This window comes from Chiloscyllium plagiosum, unplaced genomic scaffold (assembly GCF_037043375.1).
Source record: "Chiloscyllium plagiosum isolate Xiang-an unplaced genomic scaffold, Cpla_swu_hap1 HiC_scaffold_31, whole genome shotgun sequence".
In the NCBI taxonomy this organism is placed as follows: Eukaryota; Metazoa; Chordata; class Chondrichthyes; order Orectolobiformes; family Hemiscylliidae; genus Chiloscyllium; species Chiloscyllium plagiosum.
This window is the reverse complement of record NW_028270169.1, coordinates 10,544,252-10,571,540: the sequence shown is the minus strand read 5'-3', so window position 1 is coordinate 10,571,540 and position 27,289 is coordinate 10,544,252. Positions and strand designations below refer to the sequence as shown.

Sequence of the window (27,289 nt, the reverse complement as noted above, 5' to 3'; positions counted from 1 at the left end):
ATTCAAAGACAAGATTACCTCATTGAAGCAAACAACATTGTTAATCTACCAGAGTGAAAGCTGTGGAAGTGTTCACTCTGGCTGTAAATATACGGTAAGGAGTCAGACGTTTAGGACTGAGAGGAGGAGAAGACATTCCTTCACCCAAAGGGTTGTGTCCTTGCAGGATGTTTGAACTTTGAGTGCATTACAGAGTGACGTCATCACCATCGGCGGTCCCTCGAAGATGAGGATGACTCTCCCACTCTCAGGGTGAGTCTGTACGTGGCTGTCCAGATCGATGCAGCTCCCAGAGGTTCTGTTACACTTGGGCAGGTGGTGGTCTCGGGAAGGGGGTGGGTGGGGCATTGGTGTGGCAGCGTGCTCCTTACGCTGTTCCCCACCCAGCTTCTGCTTTTTCCCAATGACAAGTCTCAAGGTGCTCAATGCCTTCCCAGATGCTCCTCCTCTACTTTGGATGTTCTTGGACAAGTGATTGCCAGGTGTTGGTGGGAATGCTGCATTTCACCTGTGAGTCCTTGAGGGTATCCCTGAGGCCCTTCCTCTGTCCACCTGGCGCTCACCTGCCGTTTCGGAGCTGGGTGTAAAGCACCTGCTTCCTGCTTGGGTTCCACTCTCCCCACCAACTCTCTCTCCCCCCCCCCCCCAAATACCCCTGGAAACTTCCCCCGCAATCATAAAAGATGCAAAACCTGCTGGCACACCACCTCCCTCACTTCCAGGGCTCCAAACAGTCCTTCCTGCCTCTCCTCCAACCTAGTTTACTGTATCTGGTGCTCCCGATGTGGTCGTCTCTACTTCAGTGAGATCAAACATGAACTAAGAGTGCATTTCACGCAGCATTTCAGCCAGGCATTTAAGGGACAGCCTGACCTCCCAGTCACTGCCCATTTTAATTCCCCTTCCCACTCCCTCTCCAACATGACAATCCTCAGCCCTCTCCATTGCCACAGGAAATCAGACTGCAAATTGGAGGAATAACACCTCATCTTCCGCCCGGGCAGCCTACAGCCCAGAGGACTTAACATTGAATTCTCCAATTTTAAATAACCTTCCCATCCATCCCTCGACTCCCTTTCCATGACCTCCCCCTCCCTTCCATCCCTCTAACCGACCCATCCTTCAAGCTACCAACCAGATTTATCCCTCCCATTCAACTACCACAACATACCCACCACCTGTACTCGCTTATCACTACCTCACCATTCTGCCCCTCTCCCCACCCAACACCTTCCTCCCCACCGTCTTTGCATCTGCAGCTTCCTACCCCCACCTTCAGTCCTGAAGAAGGGTTACACCCAAAATGTCGACCCCTCCACCTCCTGATGCTGCCTGCCTTGCTGTGTTCTTCCAACCTCCTGCTTGCCCCCTGGGGAGTCTTGTGTCAGACATGAGGATGACGTGCCCATCCCTTCATAGCTGATCATGGGTGGTCAGTGCTGGGGATGTTGGCCTGGTTGAGGACCGACACTAAGCTCATGGTATACAGAGCGTGATAGTTCCCGCTCTCCGATATGGCTCCGAGACGTGGAATGTCTACAGCAGACACCAAAAAGGCACTGGAGAAGTACCGCCAACACTGCCTGAGCAAGATCCTGGGAATCCGCTGGGAAGAAAGACACACCAACACCAGCAGAGTCCTCAACCAGAGTGAAGTGAGCAGGAAAGATAAGGTATTATGGAGAAAAATTGAAGCTGAGATAGAAGTTCAACCTTTTTGCATGGCAGAACAGTCTGGATGGGTCAAATGGACTCCTCCTGCTCTGATTTCTTGTCTCACATGACTTGAGCTGATCTGCCCACCCTGCAGTTTGTCAGTTGCTAGATTGAATTCTCCCAATGGTGGAGCAATCCCCAGTCTGCTCCTGACCTTCCCGATTGTAACCGAATCTCTTTATTTACCTTTGGCTGTGGCACCGACTCTATTCCCTCACCTTCACTTTCACAACTTTAGCAAAGACCTACTTCAATTGAGAAAGAAAGGTGAAATGAGAAGGAACAAGGATAACTAAGGAAATTAAAAATCGTACCAAATTGCAGGAGAAGCTGTGCAACATTGCAAAGATTAGCAGTGATCCAGAGGATTAGGGAAATCTTCGAAACCAGCAAAAGATGGCAAAGAAAATGATAGTAGGTCTTTTGAGTATTGTGTTTACGCTAAAAGGAAATAGAAAAAAGACAATAAAAGCTTCTGCAAGTAAATGAGAAAGGAAGACACTAGCTAAAGCGAACATTGATCCCTTAGTAATGGGAAACAGGGAAATTGCAGGAATTTTGAACAAGTATTTTATAACTACCTTCACATTAGAAGGCACAAAAAGCACACAAGAGTAGAAAAAAATCAAAAAATCAAAAGGAAGGTAACTTAAAGCAAGCACAATCACTAGAGAAGATGTACCGTGAAAACTAATGGGATTAAAAACTATCATGTTTCCTGGACCTGGTGGCAACACAGGGTCTTAAGTATCCTGACTGTAGAGATAGTGGATCCATCATTTGTAAATTGCCAAAAATCCTTAGATTCCAAAAAGCTTCCAGCAGATTGAAAAACCATGAATACACCACTTTTATTCAAGAAAGGAAGGAGGCAAAAAGCAGGAAATGACAGGCCAGTTACCCTAACAACTTTAATTGAAAATGCTAAAACCCATTACTGAGAAAGTAGTCACAAGACAGTTAGAAAATCACGATGATACAATCAGGCAGAGTAAACATAGTTTTGCAAGAGAGAAATTGTCTTTGACAAAATGATTAGATTTCTTTTGAGGATGTAGCTAGCAGGGTGGATAAAGGTGAAGCAGTATATGGTTTGTTACTTGAATTTTCAAAAGGCGGTTGATAAGGTGCCAAGGAAATGTTACAAGGCACAAGCTTGAGGGTGATATATTAGCATGATTAGAGGATTGGCTAATGAACACCAAATAAAGAGTTGGGTTAAATTAATCATTTTCAGGATGGCAAAGCAAGTTGTGAGGAGGGTATTAAGATTTAAAGCTAAAGAAAGTGATATAGGTGGGTTCAGTGAGTGGGTATAAAATGCACAGGTGAAGTATAATGTGATAACCTGACATCGTCCACTTTGGCAGCAAGAATAGAAAAGCCGTATATTATTTAAATGAAGAGATATTTTAGTTTGCTACACTGCAGAGGGATCTGGGTGTCTTTCTACATGAATCATAAGGAGTTAGTATGCAGCAGGTAATTGGGAGTGGGAAGTGGAATGTTGTCCTTTATTTTACAGGGGCAGGGGATGTGGAGTGCGGAGGTGAAATGTCTTATCACAGTGTTGTTGACTCTTAACTGCTGTCTGAAATGGTCCTCGCAAGCTCCTCAGTTCAGGCGTAATGAGGGACAGGCAGTAAATACCAATGACACCAACATCCCTAAAGGATGAAAAAAAGCAGAGTTATGACCACAGTTAGAACAGCCTTGCTCTTACTGACTGGAAGAGCAGGGTTGACAGGATGAATGGCCTCCTCCTCATCCTCAGGAACCTTTTCATCCTTTCCTGTTGAAATTCCTCTCACCACTCATCCTGCTTCCTGCATCAAGTCCCTTATACCCATCGCCATCCCAGTCCCTGACAAACTCCCTATTCTTAAGCAAGCTAGTCTGAAGGTTCTTATCATTAGCTCCAAAGTCCCTTCTTGTTTTTCCCTCCAGCTTTTAGATCAAAGGCAGAAGGACCAGGGAGAGAGTTCAAGAGAGTGCTTTCCTTTTACAGAGGAACCTCAATTATCCAAACAAAATGGGAGGGCACTATTTTATTCTGATAATTGAATAATTTTACCTTAAACAAAGGAAGTCAAACTGATCTAATGTTGTGCTCCACCAGACAATTTGTTTAAATCTATAATTTTAATTAAACTGCCATTTAAACAAACTAATCCTTGCAGTCTGCAAATTACAGGTTAAAATGAGAAGGACTTACTATCACATAAATACTGTATATCAAATCCCAGCATTAAACAAGGTCCCGAACAGCTTCTACGATCACAAGAGCACTTGTCAGTTTCCGGGAACTCAGTCTTGCAATAGAAAGACAGAAGCATCGCCTCACACGTGTGTACTTTCTCTGCCATTATTTTCATGAATGGCCCGGTAAAGTGATGGGAATACTGTAAGACACTTAGTTTTGCAAAGGGCTATGTAACAACCTGTACCTAAAATAAAAATCTAGTCGCTGATGCTTGAGCTGATTGTGTTTCTTTGTTTTTGCCAGCGTTTTCACATCTTCTTCAGTCCACGTAAATCAAATACACTTACCTCTTTGATGTAACGTTTTCATGGGGCCTTTAGATCTTCTTCAGATAATCCGATAATCAGGGTTCCTATGTAATCAGTGAGTCCTTATGATCTGTGGAATAACTCCCCGAAGGCTGGTACCCTGTCACCAAGTCACCCTTTATTTATATGTGGAGAGGACAGGGCACTAATTGACTCTTTTGCCTCTGAGATGGGTAATGAATGCTGGCCTGGCCAGTGATGCTCACATCCAATAAAGAAAAAACTGCATCAGTCAACCTGATGAACTTTTACAACAATTCTAGCACAGAGCTGCTCTGAGGGTGGACAGAACCCCTGACACTCCTGGTTATATCTGTCAGCCAGGGCTCCCTGATTGGACCAGATTAACAGCCCCAATCAGGGAACTCCTATTTTATGAGGTCCATCTGACTGACCTCATTGCAATCACTACAGTGTAGAATACACAACCTGAGTGGATTGTGGAATCACTTTCTTTCATCATATTCAAAAGGAAGTGTACATAGAATTCATAGCACAGAAACAGGCCATTTGGCCCAACAAGTCTGACTATGCTGGCGTTTCTCCTTCTATTCCTTTCTCCAGCTTCTTCTTAAGTATATCTGAGGTAATTGAACACCCACTCCCTGTGCAGCTGGATTCTATATCCTCACATTCTGAAGGTTAAAGCTTCTTCTGAATTTTGTATTAAATTTATTAATGATCTCCCCCATGAGTGGGAACAGGTATACCTTACTTACCCTATCCTACTATTTTAGAGTCCAAATGACCTTTATCAGGTTCCCCCACAGCCTTCTCTTTTCTACAGAAATGTACCCCATGCTGTTTGATCTTTGCTCATGGTTAAACCTCTCAGGTCTGATGTCGCCCAAGTGAATCTTTTTTGTATATTTCCCAGTACCTTTCTGACATTTTTATAATATGGAGATCAGAACTGTGCACACGCACTGGAGGACTTTCATTGACAGGTGCCTTTTCCCTCGGGTGGAGGATTTCAAATCTTGGGGACATACTTTTAAGGCGAGAGGAGAAAGATTTTAAAAACAATGAGGTGCAGTTTTTTCACACAGAGAGCAGTTAGTGTGTGGAATGAATTTCCAGAGGAAGTGGTAGACGTGGATACGGTTACGATGGATAAGTACATGAATAAGAAATATATGGAGGGATATGGGCCAAGCGCAGGCAGGTGGGACTAGTTTAGTTTGGGGTTATGTTCAGCATGGACTGGCTGGGCCGAAGAGTCTGTTTCCGTGCTGGATGACTCTATGATTGTTTGCTGAATTGCAGTCACTTTTGTAAAGCAAGAAACCCTGAAACCAATAGGTCCACTGCAAGGTGGACATACAGCACTGCAATAATGACCAGATGTTCTGGGTTATTTTAATGTGGCATTGGTCAAGAGGTAAATATTGCCCAGGATTCCAGGGGTTGCTCTCCCATGTTCTTCTTCCAATACTGGTCTTCCAGTGAGATGTTTTGCAAACAAAAGTACTGTATGACTCTGGGGATGGAGCAAACTGCGGCAATTGAACAGCTCTCTTAATGAGCTGGCATGTGAATGATGGACCAAATAGCCTCTTTCTATGTGATGTGGTTCTGTGGATTTATTTAAGCTGTGTACTTCCTTTCTCCTGACATCTGGTTATTGTATGTGTCCCACTCGATCTCCAACCTCTTGAATTCTTCATTGGATCCAGTTTGTTTTGTTCCCCTTTCCTGCATTCAAATGCCTCCAGAAATGCTTCCCACTGGACAACCTCTTCCACCTTTGTGATTTCCTTCACTTTTTTTCCCTTGTTTGTTGAGGGTTCTGATCCTCTCTGTTACACAGGGGGAATAATATCATCACAACTGGATCTGCAATATTGTGACTTTCTGTAAAACCTTTACTTGAAAGATGTATTTTCTTTCCAAATTCAGGTACCTTGCTGTCTCAATTACTGTAACTCATCTATTTGTCAAGACTGATGCACCTAGCTTCAGAATTACCATTGTTTAAATATCAATCAGATACAGGCAGCTATAAGGTTTGGCAGTTGCACTAGGGGATGTTAGAGAGAGCATATAGTGGGATATAGTGTGGCCCAGTGCGATTAAAGTGTCACCCAGTGTGATAGAATGTGTCACAGTATGATTATAGTGTGATCTTAGTGCAATAGAGTGTAACCCAGTGCAATTATAGTGTGTCCCAGTGCGATACAGTGTGATCCAGTGCAATTATCGTGTAACCCAGTGCAATTATAGTGTGACCCAGTGCAATAGAGCATGACCCAGTGCAATTATTTTGTGGATAGTGCAATAGAGCATATCACTGTGCAATAAGGAATATCAGGGTTTGTAAAAAAGCACCCACTGATCAAGGCTACCAAGACAAAAGCTTGGACATTCCTCCATTCAGTCTGATAGAATCAAGCACAGCTGAAACTCCATGCAGTACATTGTACCGAAAGCACAGAGAACTGTACCCAGTGTCAAAGGGAGAGTATACGTTCATTTGAATTGTTGTATGGTCTAAGTGGTGCTGCAACAGATACATGTGCACTTACTGACCTTCCTTTATGGCTTGCTTCATGATTTAAAGCCACTTTTGACCACAGTTAGAGTACTGTGAACACTTCTAAGTGCTCCATTATTGAAAATACATCAAAGCCATTGAGAGCAAACTGTGTAGATTTACCAACATAATCTAGGAATGGAAAACTACTCTGTGAGGAGGAAGTAGAGCTATTGAATAATTCTCAACTGCAAAGTAAAGCTAAGGGAAGTGTTTTCTTCTTATTCTGAAGGTTTTAACTGGAGTGGAGTTGAAGAAGCTAGTTTTTGTGGTTGCAAGAGGTTAGAAATCATTACTTTTTTTTGGGTTTGTTGCACTGCTATGGAAATGGATCGATGTAGAGATTGAGTGGTAAGGTGGTGGTGTAATGGTAATGTCACTAGGCTGGTAATCCAGAATCCCAGGCTAATGTACTGAGCACATGGGTTCAAATCCCACCATGGCAGGCAGTGACATTTCAATTCAATAAATATCTGGAATTAGTAACTGACCTCATGTAGCAATTGTCAATTGTTGTAAAAGTTCATCCGGTTGACTGATGCGTTTTTTTTCTTTATTGGATGTGAGCATCACTGGCCAGGTCAGCATTCATTACCCATCCCAGAGGCAATTAAGAGTCAACCACAAGAGCCACATGTAGGCCAGACCAGGTAAGGATAGCAGTTTCCTGCCCTGAAGGACATTAGTAAATGAGATGTTTTTTTTCCTGACAATCAGCAATGGATTCATGGCATCATTAGACTCTTAATTCCAGATCTTCTTGTTTTTTCTTATCTTGAATTCAAATTCCACCATCTACTGTGGCAGGATTTGAACCTGGGTCTCCAGAACATTCCCTGGGTCTCTGGATTAATAGTTCAATGGTAATACCACTAGGCCATCACCTCCCCCTTTAGGGAAGGAAATCTGGCACTCATGCCCAGTCTGGTTTTCAGAATTGTATCTTTTGTGGCATATTTTTCAGCCTGAGTTTTCTGTTCAAGAGAACAGGATTGAATTGGTGAAACTAAAACCAACAGAAAGATATACTGGGATTGGATCGCTGACACAGCAGGAGAGGGAGTGAGAGGTGCAGGCTGTCTCCAGATTGCAAACAGGTTTCATTCTTGATGTGTAAACAAGCCAGAGCACAGTGCAGTGTAATATAGAATAGCCACTTAAGAGGATACTGAAACATTGATATGTCAGATCTTTAAAGGTACACCCCGTAGGGAGTGCGATCGTAGACTGGACATACATAAGGGACCCCTTGTAGAGAGACATGTCTGTGAGTGTATATTACAGTCACAAGACTTTTACCTCATGTCTGCAGACAGCGATGTAAATTCAGTAACAAATTGATAAGGAAGGTCCTCTTCCAAAAATGTCCCTTCAGTTCCAATGTAAACTGAGTTCTTGAATGTGGTCAGATGGTGGTCTAGTGGTTATGTCATTGGATAAGTGATCTAGATTCCTACTCTCATGTTATGGGGGTTTGGGTTCAAATCCCACCATGGCATTGTGGAATTTAAATTCAGTGAATAAATCTGAAATTGAAAACTACTCTCAGTAATGGTGGCCGTGACAACTATCATTGAGTAATGTAAAAACTCATCTGGTTCACTTATGTTCTTTAGGGAAGAGAAGTCACTGCACTAGTCAGAGAGAACCCCATCGAATGTTCTGGGAATGTGTTCAAATGGCAGTTGGTGAAATTTGAATTCAATAAAATATTAGCCATTCATGATGGCTATTTATTTACATAAAAACCCACTTTTAGGAAAGGAAATCTGCCATTCCTAACCAGTCTGGCCTACATTGATTCCAGATCCACAGCAAGGTGTCTTAACTCTTAATTGCTTGCTGAAACAGCCTAGCAGATCACTCCGTTAGAATTGCTACAGTGGAGCGTCTTGGCCATTTGACCCATTGAGTTTGCACCAATCCTCTGAAGATCCTCTTTCACCCAGACCCACCCTATGCCTGTGACCATGTATTCCCCCTGGCTAATCCACACCCCTATACACTATGGGCAATTTAACATGGCCAATCCACCTAACATACACATATTTGGACTGTGGGAGAAAGCCGGTGCACCCAGACAAAGCCCACACAGACACAGGGGACAACATGCAAACTCCACACAGACACTTGCTGAGGGTGGAATCAAATCTAGGCACTGTGAGGCAGCAGTGCTAACCACTGAGTCACAGTGCCACTCTAGTTCAAGAGCAGCTGGGGATGGACAGTAAATGCTGCCTTACTATTGTAATCCATGTCCCATAAAAGTGCAGCCAATTGAGAAAAAGATGACCAGGTCCCCCGTTTTATTGATATCACACAGCCCAGTGTACTTACTAATTTATTTTGTTGAGCACAGCCCAGGTGATGGACTGAGTGAGCCCGTTACGATTGCTGTGCAGCAATACATGCCTGTATTTTAAAGAGACTGCTGTTTATGCACATTTTGTTCAACACCTGCAAAGCATTTTCCCAATTGTTGCAGGGTTGTGCAGTTATCAACAAGTATTTCTGATGCAGAAACAGGCCATTCAGCCCAACCAATATCTGCTGACCTTGCATGTATAATAAATATTAGACAGAATATTTTGGAGGTAGAGAGTGTGAGACAACAAGAAAGAAAAAAACGCACAGAACGAGGGAGAAAAGATGAGGGAGAGGGACAGAATTAGACAGAAAAGAACAGACCAAGAAAGTCTGGGAGAGCAGAAGCGACCAAGATAAAGAGAGAAATTGAGACAGAGAAAGAAAAAGAGATTATGAAAGACAAAGCATGATATCGGGGAAGATTGAAATAGAGGGAGTTTTGTTTCTGGAAAATATTGGGGGAGAGATTGAGTGAGAGTGAAAGACAGAGTAAGGAAAAAGAAACAGAAAGAGAGATGAGACAGACGGAGATAAAACTTGACAGAAGGGCAGATGGAGATAGGAGGAAGTAAAGAGAGAGAGAGAGACTGAGTAAGCAACTGTGTCCCAAAGACCTATTAACAACCCATTAATAGCTTTTAGTGATATCAAAACTGCGAGCATGAAATGGAAAGACAGGATATGAATCCTCCCGAGGGATCTGTCCAACTCTCACCGCTCCACTCATTTTAATGCATCGGGCCTATTACTGACGTGCTACTTTCTGCTTAATGAGGTACGGCAGTCTTGACAGATGTAAACATCATGTTCCTTTGGCCATTTAGCAAAATATTTTTTTCAACATGGCATTGATTTTATACTTTGTTGAACATTTTTCCTCTCCGAGTGATTCTGGACGGGTCGATGGAGTCGAGCTGTTATCCAGCCTTTGGCTGCTTTCCTCACATGATTGGGGAATAGTAACTGTGAGGCTGCTCAGACTGTGGCAGGGTTCACTCTTGGCCTTTGTGTGTAATGTTTCAGGTGGCTGTTGGGTCACAGGAGACATCTCAGCTTCTTGCCACATATCTATGTTTTCCCAGCAGGCAGTCACTGCTCACTGATCAGGCTGGAAACACAGCCGGTCACCATGGAGAAAGAAATCGGCACACAACAATATCCACACACTGCGATGTAGAGTTGCCAAAGTTAGTCTGTTTTCCTGAGATTGTTTCAGGGGGAAATGGGTTAGTCCCAGCCCCTTGCTCTCCATCAGAATAGCACCATGGGATCTCGAACACACACCTGAGAGAGCAGACTCTTCCCAACATCTCACACCTCTGTCAGTGTGGTACTCTCCCAGTGGGTCATGTCAGCCTGGATGGAGGCCACAAGTTTCTGCAGTCAGACCTGAATCCACAAACTTTCAACTCCATGTCATGATGTCACAGATTGCTCCAGAGTTGGATTATAACTGGGTTCCAGGAATCAATAAAATATTATTTAATGATACAACATAAAGAGGAGTCAACTGTTCCCCACACCTATTGAACTGCCTAGCTTGACTGAAACAGGATATTCTATTTTTCCACATTTCTAACCTCCTAGGACTGATTATAACTCTAAGTGAATGCTGTTCAATTAGTTAGAATCTTGGCATTAGTCTCTAGCTACAGAGTTCTCTTTAAGAATCTTACGGAACATATGTGATCTTTGTCTCACTTTATTCCTGTCTCCATAGGGAATTAGGATTTGATTCATAACTCTTTTCCCTTGCCACGTATTGCTCAGCGATAATCAAATCTGTACCTGGTCTGTAGTGATTAGAACGAAACCAGCCAGGTAGATCTCATAGACTATGAGTTCCCTGATTGGGGCTGTTAACCTGGTCCAATCAGGGAGCCCTAGCTGACAGAAACAGGAGTGTCAGGGGTTCTGCTCACCCTAGGAGCCGGCTCTAAGCTAGCTGGGTCAGTGTTGTCATGTTAGAAGATTAAATTGGACCATCTCTCTGGACATTAAAGGGTTAAACTGCACTGTTTTCCTCCAGAGGATGAACATTCTGCAAGTGGGTGGGGATGGCATTCATGCAGGAATGTGGATGACTCCCACTTCATTTAGAGAGTCATCTACTTCTACCCCCTACTATTATCAAAATAAACTCTCATTCAGTCCCTTCCATTTAGAAATACTTTCATAGCCATCCTGCAGCCAATCAGGTTCACTTGCATGATCATCCCTGATGCTGAAGCCTATCACACCTACATTGTCTGCAGAAGTAGTGGAGCCAGAACTCATTTGCAAAGTTGCCCCGAAGCTAGGACATTTCATGTCTACATTGTCTTGAGGAATCACGGAGTCAGGAAATCATCTGCATAATGATTCCCTAGGAATAGGGCATTTATATTTGCATTATCTCCAAGGCTGATCTCATCCTATCATTGTACCTGGAGTAACATGTGGTTATGAGGAGTTGAGGGAGTGGCCAGAGTACCTGTGAGCATTACCAACTGACCTGTATAAAGGAGATGTGTTTTCTTTGTTCGGGGCCTCTTTTGACTCGACTTTGTATACCTGTGAAGAGGGTCAAAGGGGTCACCTAGCTTTTACAGGCGTTAAACTTTACCTGTTTGCAGAAGTTGGTCTATGCAAATTACATCCCACGTCTGAAACCTCAGCAAAGAACCTAACAGTGTCATGTCTGATGTACATGTAAATAAAGGGTGATTTGCGATGGGATACTGGCCTTCATGGAGTTATTTCAGTGTCCATTCCTCTGTGATGTTAGTTTTGTTTAAAAGCTCAATCGTGAGAGGTGTTCCGTCACCCCCCGCCCATTTCCCCCATCCCCCTCTCTCTTTCACTTCAGATATCCTACCCTAAAAGGTCACTGGTGATCATGGACCTCTGTATTGGTTCATAGTTTTGCCTGTGAAGACACTGCATTGGTTTGCCACTGCTTTCTGCAGATGGCTGACCAGGAAACTCTCCTGCCGTTACTGCTGGCCACAGGTGTAATGGAAGGATATATCAGTTCAGTTTCAAGCAGCTTGAGCACCCTCCTTCCTGTGGCCACTTCTCCCCTCCAGCAGGAATCCCCTGTGCAAACATATTCCATTTTTCCAGATCAAATTGGTAGAGGTTTTGATGGATAATTTCCAACTGTGGCTCTTGTCCTTCTAATCCTTTACAGATCCATCTCGCCTCAACCCAAGAACTCTTGACCAGACTCACTGAGAAAATAGTCAAGAAAAGTCTGAAACAAATCACATTGTTTAAGTTCTTACCGCTCCGTCATTGCACCACTGGTAGCTGCACCCTTCATTAGATTAGATTCCCTACAGTGTGGAAACAGGCCCTTCAGCCCAACCAGTCCACACCGACCCTCCGAAGAGTAACCCACCCAGACACATTTCCCTCTGAATAATGCACCTAGCACTATGGACAATTTAGCATGGCCAATTCACCTGACTGGCACATCTTTGGGAGGAAACCGGAGCTCCCGGAGGAAACCCATACAGACACAGGGAGAATGGGCAAACTCCACACAGTCACCCGAGGCCCTGGTGCTGTGAGGCAGCCGTGCTAACCACTGAGCCACCATGCTGCCTTCACTCTGGAACTGCCTCCTTAAATCTCTGCCTCTCTCTCCTCCTTTAAGACCACATTTGAACACCCCTCTTTGTCCCATTGCCAGCTTGTGTGTGGCCCAGTGTCAGGTTTCTGTCATTAACAACCTTGTGATGCACTTCAGGAAATGGTTTGCTGTCATGAAGTGAATGCGAGGTGTTGTTGTTGGGAGTGGCTCGACCTGTGTTAGCACTGCTTCAAGAAAGATCTCCACAGCCCCCGCTCCTTTTTACATGTCAGGCTTACCGCCCAAGAGATTTTACAGATCCCTGGCCCTTCTGTGGTGGGACAGGCTTATAGGTATTTTTTAATCAACCTGCTCAAAAATGTTATGACACAACTCTGGAACAGGTGGGATCTGAATTTGGGCATCCTGGCTCAGAGGTGAGGACCACTCCAATTGCGCCACAAGAGGCCCCTAGGGATACCCTTACATCGTGAGCCATCTTTATTAAGCCTTTGTGGCTCCTGCCCTGAGCTTCAGTGCATTACCCTGTGCTGGATCTTGGAATGTGCCAGTCTGCATCATCCGCTCTTTGAAAGCTCTTTACCCTGGAAGGCCAGTGGCCTTCTGGCTGATCAAAGATTGTCTCTCACCACCTTCATGGTGCTCTAGCCTCAGAGGATTTTTACCTCAGTCTGCATGTCTGGCAGATAGCTTGAACGGTGGCACTGGCATTGTGCTAATGTCCCTAGAGCAATAATCTCAAGCAATGTTCTCTCTAAGCTGCGCAGCTGTGTGTATGTGCAGTCACTCCGATGTTCACCCACCGTGAGTGGCATTGGCATTCCAATTGTGGCACTGATTTGGGTTCCGAAATCGCTGCAGCACACGGTTCTCAGGGGCCTACAGAACCAGTCAGAAAATTAGAGGGAAAGCCAATAACGAGTCTCAGGCTAATGTTCTGGGCACATGGGTTCAAATCCCATCATTGACGATGCTGAAATTTGAATTGAACATTCAAAAAGATTTTCTGTCAAAAAATAGTCTAATGGTGACCATGTAACCATTGTTTGATTGTTGAGAAAAGCCCATTAAAACACTAATGTCCTTCAGGGAAGAGTATCTGCCATCCTTACCTGGTCTGGTGACTCCAGACCCACAGCCATGTGGTTGGCTCTAGTTATTCTCTGAAACCCACTCAGCTCATGCACTGTTTGAGACATGCCCCATGTGCCTGGATCCCCAGCAAGAATAAAGAAATTAAAGCCCATAGAGCACCAAAATTGGTATCAGGAAACAGATCAGGCTGAACCTCAACAAAATCCGCTGCATCTCCTTCTCCCTCTCTGCAGACCTTCTTTGCAAAGGCTTGTTTGCAAAGCTATTCAGGACTGAGATGAGGAAGAATTTCTTCACTCAGAGTTGTGAACCTGTGGAATTCTCTACGACAGGAAGCTGTTGGGGCCAGTTCATTAAGATATATCTGAGAAAACTAGACGCGGCCCTTGTGGCTAAAGGGATCGGCGGTGTGAAGAGAAAGCGGGAGTGAGATACTGAGTTTGCAAGATCTGCCATGCTTATTCCTGCACCTATCTTTAATGTTTCTGTGTTCCAGAGTGAGATGGGCAGTGGTCTCTTCCCCACCATTATCAGCGAGTACTGATAATCCCACATTCTCTGGAATTACTTGAATTATTTGTCCCAGCAGTTAGAGTGTGTGCAGAAAGGCAGCTCTCCCGAATCAGATTGTTTGTCTATTTCCCAGAGTTGCACCTTTACATTGTAACGTGGACTGGTTAGCTGCTCATTCATCCTCGGAATGTGGGCGTCACTGGCTCAGGCAGCATTTACTACCAGCCACTAAACGAGCCGAACATTTAACTGGGAGCTTACTCCATTAACCGGAGACTGTTCGCAGCTGTCAGGAGAAAGATAAGAAAATTATTTTTGGGTTTCCAGAAGTTTGAAAAAAAACAAATTTGAGCTTTCTGTAATCTTTGTAAAATGGTGACAGAGATAACAGTAGTGAGGGGGTAAATTGGCCACAAGATATTATCTGCACTCCTATCACCACTTTCAGTGGAAGTAGATTGTGTATGTTGCTGGAGTTTTTGTCACATCACCTCTGAACTTTAAATGCATCAAAAAGCCAAGCCCCCTCCATCATCTTCACACTCCGATGTTCTTACAACTGAAGAAACTAAATCTTTCACCAAGTGCAAACATCCCTGTCCTGTTTTCTTCCCCAATCACTCACAGCAATGTCCAGGGTGTTCATAATTCACGAGATGCTCTTCAATTGTCATTCCTATGACAGGAGATTCCACAGCTAGATGGTGCACAGCAAGATCCCACACACCAACGAAACAAATGACCAGATCACCCACTTTGGGTATGAGCTGAGGGACAAGTCTTGGCTGAGGGGTGCTGGGGACAACACCATCCCCCCAACACCCGTCTCAGAATTCATGCCATGGTTGGATTTTTTTAAGCCTACCTGAGAAGGTAGCCACAGCCTCAGTTTGATGTGTACAACAATGCAGCACTCCCTCAGTGCCACAGAACCATGTGAAGCTAACAGCAAAATGGTGTACGGTGGAAGTGAAACACTCTTTTACAATGCTTTGGCAATCCCATATATGCTAACAGTTTTGTTTACTGGTGACCTGCTGTGAATGCAAATTGATAAATCTACAGTAGGATCTGGGGTTGTTACAGTGGTAGTGTCCCTACCTCTGAGCCAGGAGTCCTGGGTTCCAGTCCTAGCTGCTCCAGAGGTGTGTCATAACATCTCTGAGCAGGTTGAGTAGAAAATATCTAGAAATCTGCACTGATTGAGTTACATTTGTCTGTGGGTCAGTGTTTGTGCGTGTTGATAGGACTTTGCTAATAACCAATGCCATTTACTGGGCCACACTATAGCTGACCAGGAGAAGGTGGCTGGAAACTGGAGGGACCCATTACATGTAAGTGCACAATACGATCCACACCTCTCTCGGAGGAGGCAGACAAATCGTTTAAAATCCTTCACCTTCTGTCTCAACAAGATTTGACATCCCCATGATCCCATAGGCCAGGTTCGTGCATGATGTCCCAAATAAACATCTAAAACGCTGCTGCCCATCTTCTGACTCACCAAATCCTGTCCCTTCATCACCCCTGGGCTCGCTAATTTATACTGGCTCCCAGTCCAGCAACTCATCATTTTCAAAAGTCTCTTTTTTTGAAAATGCTTCCAGTGTCTTGCTCCCTCTCATCCCTGTCCCCTCCACCCTCTAATATATGCCTTCAATTCAGATTTCTTTTCCATCTCAATTTTCATTTTCCTAAGCGTCTCGCGCGCTCTCTCGGGAAGTTTACACTGAAGGCATCATATAACTGGACATTATACTTAACAAATGCCAAAAGAACTATAGATGCTGTACATCAGAAACAAAACCAAATAATGCTGGAAAAGCTCAGTAGGCATGGCAGCATCAAAGAAGAGAAATCAGAATTAACATTTCAAGTCTGGTCACTGGACTTGAAACGTTAACTCTGATTTCTCTTCACAGCTGCTTTCATAGACAGGTAAAGTCACAGCTATTGTGTTTCCATTACATATGCATAAAGCTGGAAGATTTCAACCAGGCAATTATTACCCTTTTAAATTGCATCTCTGATCTTAAATTTGGATTTTAATTTAACAATTGACCCAGTGTTCATTACAATAACATCCACTCTATATCATCTATATAATATTGCTTGAACATATGCAGCCTTAAGCTAGAGATTCCACATTAATTAAGGAATTCATTATCTCAATGATTTCAAATTGTCCCGGCTTTCACTTAGCATAGTATCTCTTTGTTGTGAGGTTGAAAATGATTCTCTAGCCTTTGCAACTCTGACCACACCCCAACCCCAGTTACAGCTTCCCTTTCCCCACTCCTGTTCAAGCCTTGCTGTTTTTTGTTAATTATCTGAGAACTTGGGGAACCTGTAGTTTCCCATGGCTTTCTCCATGGCTGAGATGTTACCAATCAGACTTCCCAGTCAATCCCATTCCTTTTGCCTATAATATAAATTGTTAGAGATTTGGCATTCTTGCAATTGTCTTGTCTGACAGAAGGCAAAGAGTGGGAGTAAAGGGGTCTTTTTCAATAGTTAGTTTTGGGACCATAGTACTCAAGTTATACATTAACGATCTGGATGAGGGAACTGAGGGCATTGTTGCTACGTTTCCAGATGACACAAAGATAGGTTGAGGGACAGGGAGGCTACAAAAGGCCTCGGACAGGCTGGGAGAGTGGGCTTAGAAATAGTAAATGGAATACAGTGTGGCTAAGTGCAAGTTTATGCATTTTGGTAGGAAGAATAGAGGCACAGGCTATTTTCTAATTAGGGAAAGACTTCGGAAGTCTGAAATACTAAGGGACTTATTCTGAAATACAAGGGAGTCCCAGTTCAGGATTCTCTTAAGGTTAACATGCATGTTCATGCATGTAGGCATATAGGAAGGTAAATGCAGTGTTAGCATTCATTTCAAGATGGCTAAAATGCAAGAACAGAAATGTACTGCTGAGGCTGTATAAGGCTCTGATCAGGCTGCGTTTGGAATATTATGAGCATTTTTGGGCCCCATATCTAAAGGAAGGCTGTGCTGGAGTTGGAAGTGGTTCAAATAAGGTTTACAAGAATGATCCTGGGGATGAAGGACTTGTCATATAAGGAGCAGTTGAGGATTCTGGGTCTGTACTCAGTAGAGTCTAGAAGGATGAGGAGGTCTGATTGAAACCCAGAGAGTAGTGAGAGGCCTGAATAGAGTGGACATGGAGAAGAAGTCTCTCCTCCGAGTGGAAACTAAGACCTGGGGCACAACCTCAGAGTGAAGGGATGAGCCTTTAGAATTGAGATGAGGAGGAATATCTTCAACTAGGAGTAGGGGAATCTATGGAACTCATTGCTGCAGAGGGCTGTGGAGGCCAAGTCATTGAGTGTATTTAAGACAGAGATAGAAAGGATCTTGATTAGTAAGGGGATCAAGGGTTACACGGATAAGGCAAGAGAATGGTTTTGCAAAACACATCAACTGTGATTAAATAGTGAAGCAGACTTGATGGACCAAATGGCTTAATTCTGCTCCTGTGTCTTACAGTTCTTATGGTTAAGGTCTCGTGGTTCTGATGAGTGCAAGGTCAAGAGCTTTGACAACGTGCCTCGCATTTCAACAAGATTGAAGGCCAATCCTGAAGCTACTGGCAGGATGATGTGTAATTGAAAGGTCAAAGGCCAGGTCATTCAGATGGACTCTTTGCTTCTTTCACTTTCTCCATGACATGTGCTCTCTGGTCTTGCAGGTATGACCCTTACAACAAAGTCCTGACCCGTGAGCTCTACGACCATGGAGCGATGCAGGCAATCAGAAAGGACGCAATAGCAACGGCTGCAAAGGCAACAATGTGGGGCCTGATTCTCGGAACACTTGGACGGCAAGGATCACCCAAGATCATGGAGGTACAAAGAATGATGAGAAAACCATGGTTTGTAATGCATAATCGAAGCCATTTTCCCAGTATTGTAGGGATTGAGATATTGGTGGGATCTACTGGTGGATTGCTCATACCACTGGACTAGTAATCCAGAGCGCCAGGCTAATATTTTGGGGACAGGGCAAATGTTGAAATTGGAGTTCATTCAACATCAGAGATTAAAAGTGTGTTTAATGGTGACAATAAAGGCACTGTCAATTGGAGTAAAAATCCATCGGATTCACCAGTGGCCTTCAGAAAAGACAATTTGCGTCCATACCCAATCTGGCAAATGCAAACCTAAAGCAATGTGGATGATTCTTAATAATGTTCTGGTTAATTAGGAATGAGCAATAAATGCTGGACTAGCCATTGTCACCCACATCCCTGGCGCAAACAAAATATTTTGCTGGCATGAACCATCCTCTGAACCTGGGAGTTTATTAAACCCTCTAGATTGTGGAATATGTGCTCAGTTTGCCCACTGATTATCCCATTGGACATTGGGTTCTGAGGGTTCAGTGATAAGTAGAGCTCATGTGCACCGTATATAAAAACTTCCAAGATTAGGGGGATTTTATTGTTTTTTTTCAGGATTTTCAGAGGTATTGATGGATAGATAGATTTTTTTTTACTTTGGTTGGCGAGTCTAGGACAAAGGGGCAGCATTTTAATAATTTCAGGCATGCCATTTACGAGATTAGTTCAGAAGCATTTCTGAGTGGAACATTTGCCAGGGGCTGAATGGCTTCCTTCTGGCCCCACCTTGCTAAAATAGTTATAGGACCACACGAAGAAATATGTTTGATCCATTTTGACCAATAGTTTGCCTCAGTGTTCACTGCTGGGTTCAGGAGAGTGAATTCCTTCCAGCCTCTGAGGTCCAGTGCAAAGCCAGGACCCCTGGAGTCAGTTTGAAGTTGGGATGATCTGAATTCTGATTCCTTTTGAAGTGACAACAGCTGTCCCTTTGACAGTAACAGGTTAACCGTGAGTTACAGCCTGGGTGACAGAGGCTTGCTTTCAAACAATCTTCCATTAAAAATTACTTAACAGACTGCAAATTGTAAAATGGAAAACCATTGTTCATGTTTCACTGAGAAGCGATTAAAGAAGCAGAAAAGGAGACCATTTCCTCACTATCAGTTAAATAGATCTCGGAACTGATTGTATAATTGCTTTCAAAGTCAAAACATGCAGGACTCACGGATTCACAGAATTGTTGCAGCGCACAAGCGCATCTGTTCAACCCATCTTGTCTGTGCTAGCTTTAGATTTGATTGCCGAGGTATGGTGAAAAGTGTTGTCATACATACTTTACAGGCAGGTCGTACTATACAATTGCATCAGGGTAACAGAACAGAGTGCAGGAGACAGTGTTACAGCTGCTGAGAAGATGCAGAGAGATCAACATTAACATTAAAGGGGAACAAATTACTGCAGATGCTGGAAACTGTACTGAAAATCAAAAATGCTGGAGATCTCAATGGGTCAGGTTGCATCCATGGTGAGAGCAAGCTAACATTTCAAGTTTAGACATGAAACATTAGCTTGCTCTCTCTCCATGGATGCTGCCTGAACCAATGAGGTCTCCAGCATCTTTTGTTTTCCATTAAGATTAAGAGGTCCATTCAAACATCTGATAACAGTGGGGAAGAAGCTGTTCTTAAATCTGTTCATACATGTGTACAAACCTTTAAATCTTCTGCCCGACAGAAGAGGGTGCAAGAGAGTATAACCGGGGTGGGAAGGGGTCTTCAATTCTGTTGAGCAGTGCCATACTGTGACCCTCCTTCCCTCCCGTAGCACTGCACATTGTTCCTTTTTAAATCACAGTGAAAATAACTCCTGAAACCCCCAATTGAATCAAGTTCAGTTACACTGTCAGGCAGCACATTCCTGACCCTAATCAGATGCCATAGCTTCCTGTGGCAATTCCCTTGAATCTATGCTTTTTTTTGTTCTTGACCCCCACACTATTGAGAGGAGATTTCTTTTCTCAATCCATTCTATCCAGAATACCTCAACACATGGACAGTTAAATCAGGAACAGGCCATTCAGCCCCTCAAGATTGCTCCACCATTCATTAAGGACTGATCTGAATACAGCACATTCTCACCTCCCTCTGAATACCTTTCACCTCCTTTGCTTATCAAGGCTCGGCTCCCACTGCCTTTTGATGGCTGTCGATTCTCCAAGGAAATCATATCGGTCTCAACACGTTACCTCTGTTCCTCTCCACAGCTGCTGCCAGACCTGCTGAGTTCCTCCAGCATTTTTTCTGTTTTTATTGCAAGTTCTCCAACCTCTGGCTCACAATAGTTCTGCAAGTCTTGTCCTCAATTCTATATTTCACTTCAAGAGTACTTTGTGATATATTCGATTCCAGCCTCAGGCGACTATGTGGAGCTTGCACGTGGTCCCTCTGTCTGCGTAGGCTTCCTCTGCATGCTCCTATTTCCTCTTAAAGTCCAAAGATGTGGAGGTTAGGTGGATTGACTATGCTAAATCATCTACAGTGTCCAGGGATGTGCAGGCCTGATGGGTTAGCCATGGGAAATGCAAGGTTATAGGGATAAGTTGTAGGAGGGGGCAAGGTCTGGCAGGGATGCTGTTTGGGTGGTTGAAGTGCACTCGATGGGCTGAATGGCCTGCTTCCACACTAGGGATTCTTTAATTCTATAAAGCAAGTTCTCCAAGTATGATCTTTTGAACTACTTCACCACTCACTGGTGCTTGCCCGTGGCCCGTGTAACCCACATGTTGTCCAGGCCGGTGTGGGGAGGGCGATACGACTAGCGTGTGGTTTGTGTTTCCCTTCTCTCCCACCCTTCCTGATGTGCCAGTGTGAGAGCAGGGGCAGATGAATGGAGACCTTCAACCCCACCTCCCCATCCCATCCAATTGATCCTTCAAGCATCCCACTTGACTCTGCAGTTTTATTTTAGGAGTTTCTCAGTACAGCAGCAGAGCGACTGGGATCCTTTATTCACTTCACGCCTCTCTGACTGGCAGCGTGAGTCCTCGCAGAGGAAACCAGATGCCTGTACACCTGCCGAAAGGTCAGCAAAGAGAAAAGAGTGACTCGAGATCTTGCTTTTCTGCTCGAGAGCCTTTGAGAAAGAGCAAGGATGGAAGTGGTGGAGGGAAAAGGCAAGGCGTGTTTTTTTTTTAAAATAGTCCTGTAATAGTTGGATCACGACTGAGCTTTGTCTTTCTACGAGTAGGTTTTCACTACAGGCAGATTTGCAGTTTGTACCACACTGCAGCTGATCTCAGGGAAAGGTCAGTCAATGCTGACGAGATTGCTTCACTCTCTGTTTGACTTTGTACTGGTGCCAATATAGAGAGTCCTCCAGGTTAAGCCTTCAGGGTTAAACACCAGGAGATGCACTGAACCATCTGCAGCATCTGTTGTACTTCCCCATTTGCTTTTGAAACACAGCCTTAGAAAGGTCTTATTCTTGTTTTTTTATTCTAGTCATGCTTTTGTTACCACTAGCGTTGCCTCTTGCAGTGCTGTCCACTCTGGGAGTCCCATCTTCCACTTTCCCTAAACTAGAATTCAATGAAAGTCTTATCCAACCATGCACCTTTGTGATCGCCTATTACCCCGCAACTCACTGGTGTATTGACACTCAGTCCAACAATGCTTCTGTTTTAAAATTCTCATCCAGACCCTCCATGGTTTTTCCTCAGTGTAATGCAAGTGTAATTCCTCAGTCCTGGAATCACCGTCATAAACCTCTCGTCTTCTCAAAGCCTTCCCTAAAGCATAATGTCTACCTCAGCAGAGGGAGCTTCGAGGTAACATCTCACTCCAAGGAGAACCCCCTCAGGGACTGTAACTCCCTCTCTGGGAAGTGTCAGCTTTGGACATGTGAAACATGTGTTGGGTGGGGAGGTCGCAGTGCTGAGTGAATTTTCTGCTGCTCTGTTCCAACAACCCAACATTCAGAAACTGCCACTGTGCTAATCAGTGCTGAATTGTAAGGGCAATGTGGATTTGTGTCCTCTGAACCCTCTCCCCAGCAGCTGGTTGGACACGAGGCCCAACACTATCTACCTTCATGGGAAGGGTGATGGTAGTGGTAATCTCACTAGACTAGGAATCCTGTTACTGCAGTGAGTAACTCACATCCGGACTCCCCAAAGCCTGTCCACCATCTACAAGGCACAAGTCAGGAGTGTGATGCAATACCCCCCACTTGCATAGATGGGTGCAGCCCCAAAAACACTCAAGAAGCTTGGTGCCATCCAGGACAAAGCAGCCCACTTGATTGGCACCACACCCACATCATCAAATTCCATCCGCATATGCACATTAACAAGCCTTTTGACCCAACGCATCACTTCTTTTCGTTAAGATTTCCCTGAGAGAAAAGAAAGAGTACTTTCTTAATTTGTAGGGTGAGCGGGGAGTTAATTGGACAGTTGTTGAAAAAAGCCAACCCAGGCATGATAGGCCAAATGGCCTCCTTGTGTACTGCAGGATAAATTCCTAAAGTCCAACAGGGAAAAAGCACAGGATTGGTTACTGTCTGTGTAGAAATTGCTGTCCTGTAGCCATGCTGCGGACCCAAGAAAGATCCCATTAACATTTTGTTTAAGAAAAATGTAAGCAAAAAAAAACCTGAAACCAAACAATTCAGTTTCACTGTACAATACCATTTGCCAAAAGAAAAATAATAGATTTCCCTAAGCCCTGATTTCTATTATGATATGGGATCCTTGCCCATCCTCAGAGATCCCCCTCCCCTCACCAGCCAAGGGAAACATTTCAAACCATTCATTAGTCTGAGTATAGGCTCGTGGATCTTTAATGGAATTGATATGTCTTTTTTTTAATTCCGGCTACATTCTGCCTGACTAGATTTAATGACTAGTCTCTGCCAGTCTGCACGCCCATTCATTCCAGACTTCATTTAGCCACTCACCCAGGAGCTAGGAGCAGTCAAACAATTAGCCAAAGCCTAAATGCTTCTATTCTTTATTGGTTCGGGTGGGGGGAGAGAAATGATCGAGGTGGGGCAGTGGTGAAGAATCAGTCAGCTTGACTCTCATTAAAGCAGCTCAACAGAGAGATGACTTTCATTTCACGTTGCCGCTTTGATAATTCTGCAATTAATTTTTTTCATTCTTATTTATAAGCTGAGGGTGCATCAAATTGACCTCTTCAAAGTCTCTCTCTTTTTTCTTCTATCTCGCTGTTGACGACAATGCTCTGACAAATGAGTTCCACAACTGTTGATGACCTCTTTTTCTCATTGTCTGTGATTTTCTCTTTTGCACCTCCTCCCCTTGCCCCCTCGTATGCAAGAAAACTTTCTCTGCTTTAATTACTCCGCTGCTTTGAATTTCTCAGAGCAGAGGTTCCTGAAGATACTAGATACTGTAGGGACTAGGGTGTTTGAGATTTGAGAGGCTAAATAGGCTGTAACTTTTTTCACTGGAGCATCAGAGACTGAGAGATGACCTTATAGAGGTTTGTAAGATCACGATGAGCTTAGATAGGTTTTAAGAAGAGAGGTTTAGTAATTTAAACAACTTATACGCTTTTCACTGTATTTTCATTCATACAAGTGACACTTTAGAAGAATGCAAGGAGATCTCATCATGGTGTGTAAGATGCCAAACAGGGCTGACACAGTTGATGCAGAGAGGAAGTTTCCTCATGTGGGGAGATCCAGAGTGAGTTTTAGGATAAGGGGTGGTGGATGTAAAACAGATGAGGAGAAGTTACTTCTCTCAAAGGGTGGTGTATCTGTGGAATTCACTCCCTCAGAGTACAGTGGATACTGGGGCATTGAGTCAATTTAAGGAGGGGGCGGGACATGTTTTTAATGGTGGGGGAATTCAAAACTAGGGGGTATATTTTTAAGTTGAAAGATTTAAAGATATGAGGAGCAACTTTTTTTTACAAAGTGGTTAGTGCGTAGAATGAAAGGCCAAAGGAAGTGGTGGATGCACGTACAGTTACAACATTTAAATGAGTACATGAGTAGGAAAGGTTTGGAGAGATGTGGGCCAAAAGCAGGCAGGTGGGGCTAGTTTAGTTTGGGAATGTGGTTGTCGTGGAAAAGTTGGACTGAAGGGTCTGTTTTCATGTTGTTTGACTACAATTATGACTATAAAAATTGAGAGGAATATTTTAATGCAACAAGTGGTTTGGGCTCTGGAGTGCTGTACCTGAGAGTGTGCTGGAGACAAGTTCAGTTGAAGCCTTCAAAATCAGTTTGACTGCTGTCTGAACAGGGAGAAAGTGCAGGGTTATGGGCTGAAGGAAGGAGAGTGGGAACAACACGAATTGTTCATTCAGAAAGCAGGTGCAGATATGGACTGAATGGCCTCCTGTGCAGTAATGATTCTGCAATACTCACAGGTCAAGGTTACAGAGAACACAGCATGAATGGGCTCTTTTGGCCAGTCATGTCCATACTAGCTCCCACATACTCTTTTTGCTGGTATTTGTTCAAAGACTTAATCACCACTGAGAAAAAAGTAATTGTTATCCCTTTTACAAGGCAGTGTTGATATGAATGCTGTGAGACAGAAATTACCACAGAACCATGTAATGAGTTAAAGAGTACCAAAGTGCTTAACTTCTAAAGGAACAACTGGTGTAGTGGATTGCCAATTTAGAGGAAAAACCCTTGAAGCCATTGTCTAGGTAACTCCAGTTACACAGCTTGATATAAATCAATGAAACATTCACATTTAAAAATCAATAATTAAGTTGTTTTCAAATTGGATTTGAAGCGCGGTGATCTATTTGAATGTCAGAATGGACCAAGGGGCTGAACGGTCTCCTCATGTTCCATTGAATGGCATCCCATTGGTTTGAGCTCCAAATTCTGAAGGAGGAAGTTATATTTTCACTGACCAGAGAAAACAGGTGTATAGCAATGCTCTCTTTATAGGCAGGAAATGGAGTCCATTTGCAAGTCAATTTGTACACAAGTCAAAACACAATGCAGGATGAAATAATTTTAGTGGCCAGTATACTGTGTCACCAAGTCACCTTATATTTACATGTGCACAGTACGTGGGCTCTGACCAGCCAGCTCAGAGCCTAGGTTGAGGAGACATTCTGAATCTCGTTTATTTTATTAACCAATACAGTTTGCAAAACAGTTAACATCAGCAGCTATATACAGAGAAATAGCAATTTACAAGGGAAAGGAGCAGCAAAGCCAGGCCCCAAACCCTACCATTCATCCAGTTTTCAGGGAAATGAGGACAAACCTCAAATCCCACTTTCAGTCATCACAAAAGAAGCAGTAACAGATACATACGAGAGTCCAATTAGATAAGAAACAGTGCATAGAATACAGACCCTTCCAGCAACCCACCTGTCCCTCCCACCTTCCGAACACTCAAAAGCAGTCCACCCCCCCACCCTTCTGGCTCTCAGTCCGCCCCATGCCCCTTCCGGCCATCTCTAAGACAGCCTGTCCTGTTTCCCCAAGTCCCCCAGGACAACAGCGATCAGGACGGCCTACCTACTTTCTGGCTTCCCTAACCACCCTTCACACCTTCCGGCCACCTTAAGGACAGCCCATTCCCTTTCCTAGGGCAACAGTGCGCAGGGCAGCCCACAAGCCTTCCGAATCTCAGCCTGCCCCTACGTACCTTATGGCTCTCGGCCACTGTCACACACCAGCCACCTATAGGACAGCCCGTCAAGATTACCCCTTCTTGGGACAACAGTGCTCAGGCCAGCCTACCCACCTTCCGTCTCTCGGGTTCAGCGGCATTGGGACAGCCTACCCACCCTCATGTTCACAGGATAGCCTACCCACCCTTCGGCTCTCAGGGTTATAGCTTTCAGGACGATCTATGAGCTTCCCAGATCACAGAAAGGCCTGCCAGACTCAGGGACTCAAGATAGTGCAGGTGATAAACCCCACAAGCAACAAGACAGTCAATTATCAACAGAGTCCCTTCTAGTACAGAGTTCATTATCATAAACAGTTCTCTTCAAAATGTAGAGTCCTTTCCCAGGGACAGAGTCCACTCCAGTATACAAAGTGCATTGTCAGAAATAGAGTCCAATCTAAACTGCAGAGTCCATTGCCAAAAACAGAGTTCACAACAGAGGGCAGAACCCACTCCCAAAGGCAGCAAATGTACACCCCGCAGCGCACACACAGGTATTCAGTCTCCATAGAGGCCTGGCCTATCCATAGAGAATCATATCCACTCACATGCCCACAGTACATTGTAACGCTACAGGTAACCCACAGGGGTTTGGTCCACTCCCGAACCCCAGGATGCAACAAATGCTCACCCCATAGCACACACACAGATGTTCAGTCTTAACAGAGTCCTAGTCCACCAACAAAGGGCCAGGCCTACCCACAGGAACAGCACATAGGTACAAAAAGGTGCATTTTTTCACAGGAGCTCAGACCAAACCAAAAATGAAAACACATTCAAAAAACAAAAAAAAACATAATGCAAGGGCTAAGCCCTGCCACAAAATCAACATTGTCCTTTTCTCAAAGTAAAAGGGAAAAGAGTAACACACAGCCTATGACCAGCTAGTGAAACAACAGTTCCCTAATGAGGGCTGAATTACACCTGAAACACATTGACTGTGTAAATCAGGCGGTTAAAAAATTAGTCCTCAATAAAAAAGGAATACCAGTTAGCAAACTGGCGATATAATTCAGAGCTGAAAATGTGTTGCTGGAAAAGCGCAGCAGGTCAGGCAGCATCCAGGGAACAGGAGAATCGACGTTTCGGGCATAAGCCCTTCTTCAGGAACTGAAGAAGGGCTTATGCCCGAAACGTCGATTCTCCTGTTCCTGGATGCTGCCTGACCTGCGCTTTTCCAGCAACACATTTTCAGCTCTGATCTCCAGCATCTGCAGACCTCACTTTCTCCTGGCGATATAATTCAGCCAGTTCAGCCCCCCCACCTTTAGATCTTTAAAGTGACATCCCTGTATAAGATCATCTTCATGAACCAGTCATAAATAACATACCACCTTTATTCTGCCTCAGCTCCCATTCTAGAAGGCTGACCTTATTGA

General features: G+C 44.1%; 1 protein-coding gene across 5 annotated transcripts in view; it reads left to right on the top strand.

The window, feature by feature from the left end:
• dph1 (diphthamide biosynthesis 1) overlaps positions 1-27,289 on the top strand; it is a 613,903-nt gene that overhangs the window by 485,775 nt on the left and 100,839 nt on the right. For all 5 annotated transcript variants that reach the window (XM_087977226.1, XM_087977225.1, XM_087977228.1 and 2 more), the window contains one exon: positions 18,080-18,236. In XM_087977226.1, the coding sequence (XP_087833352.1) occupies positions 18,080-18,236 (157 nt within the window). The remainder of the gene's footprint in view (positions 1-18,079; positions 18,237-27,289) is intronic.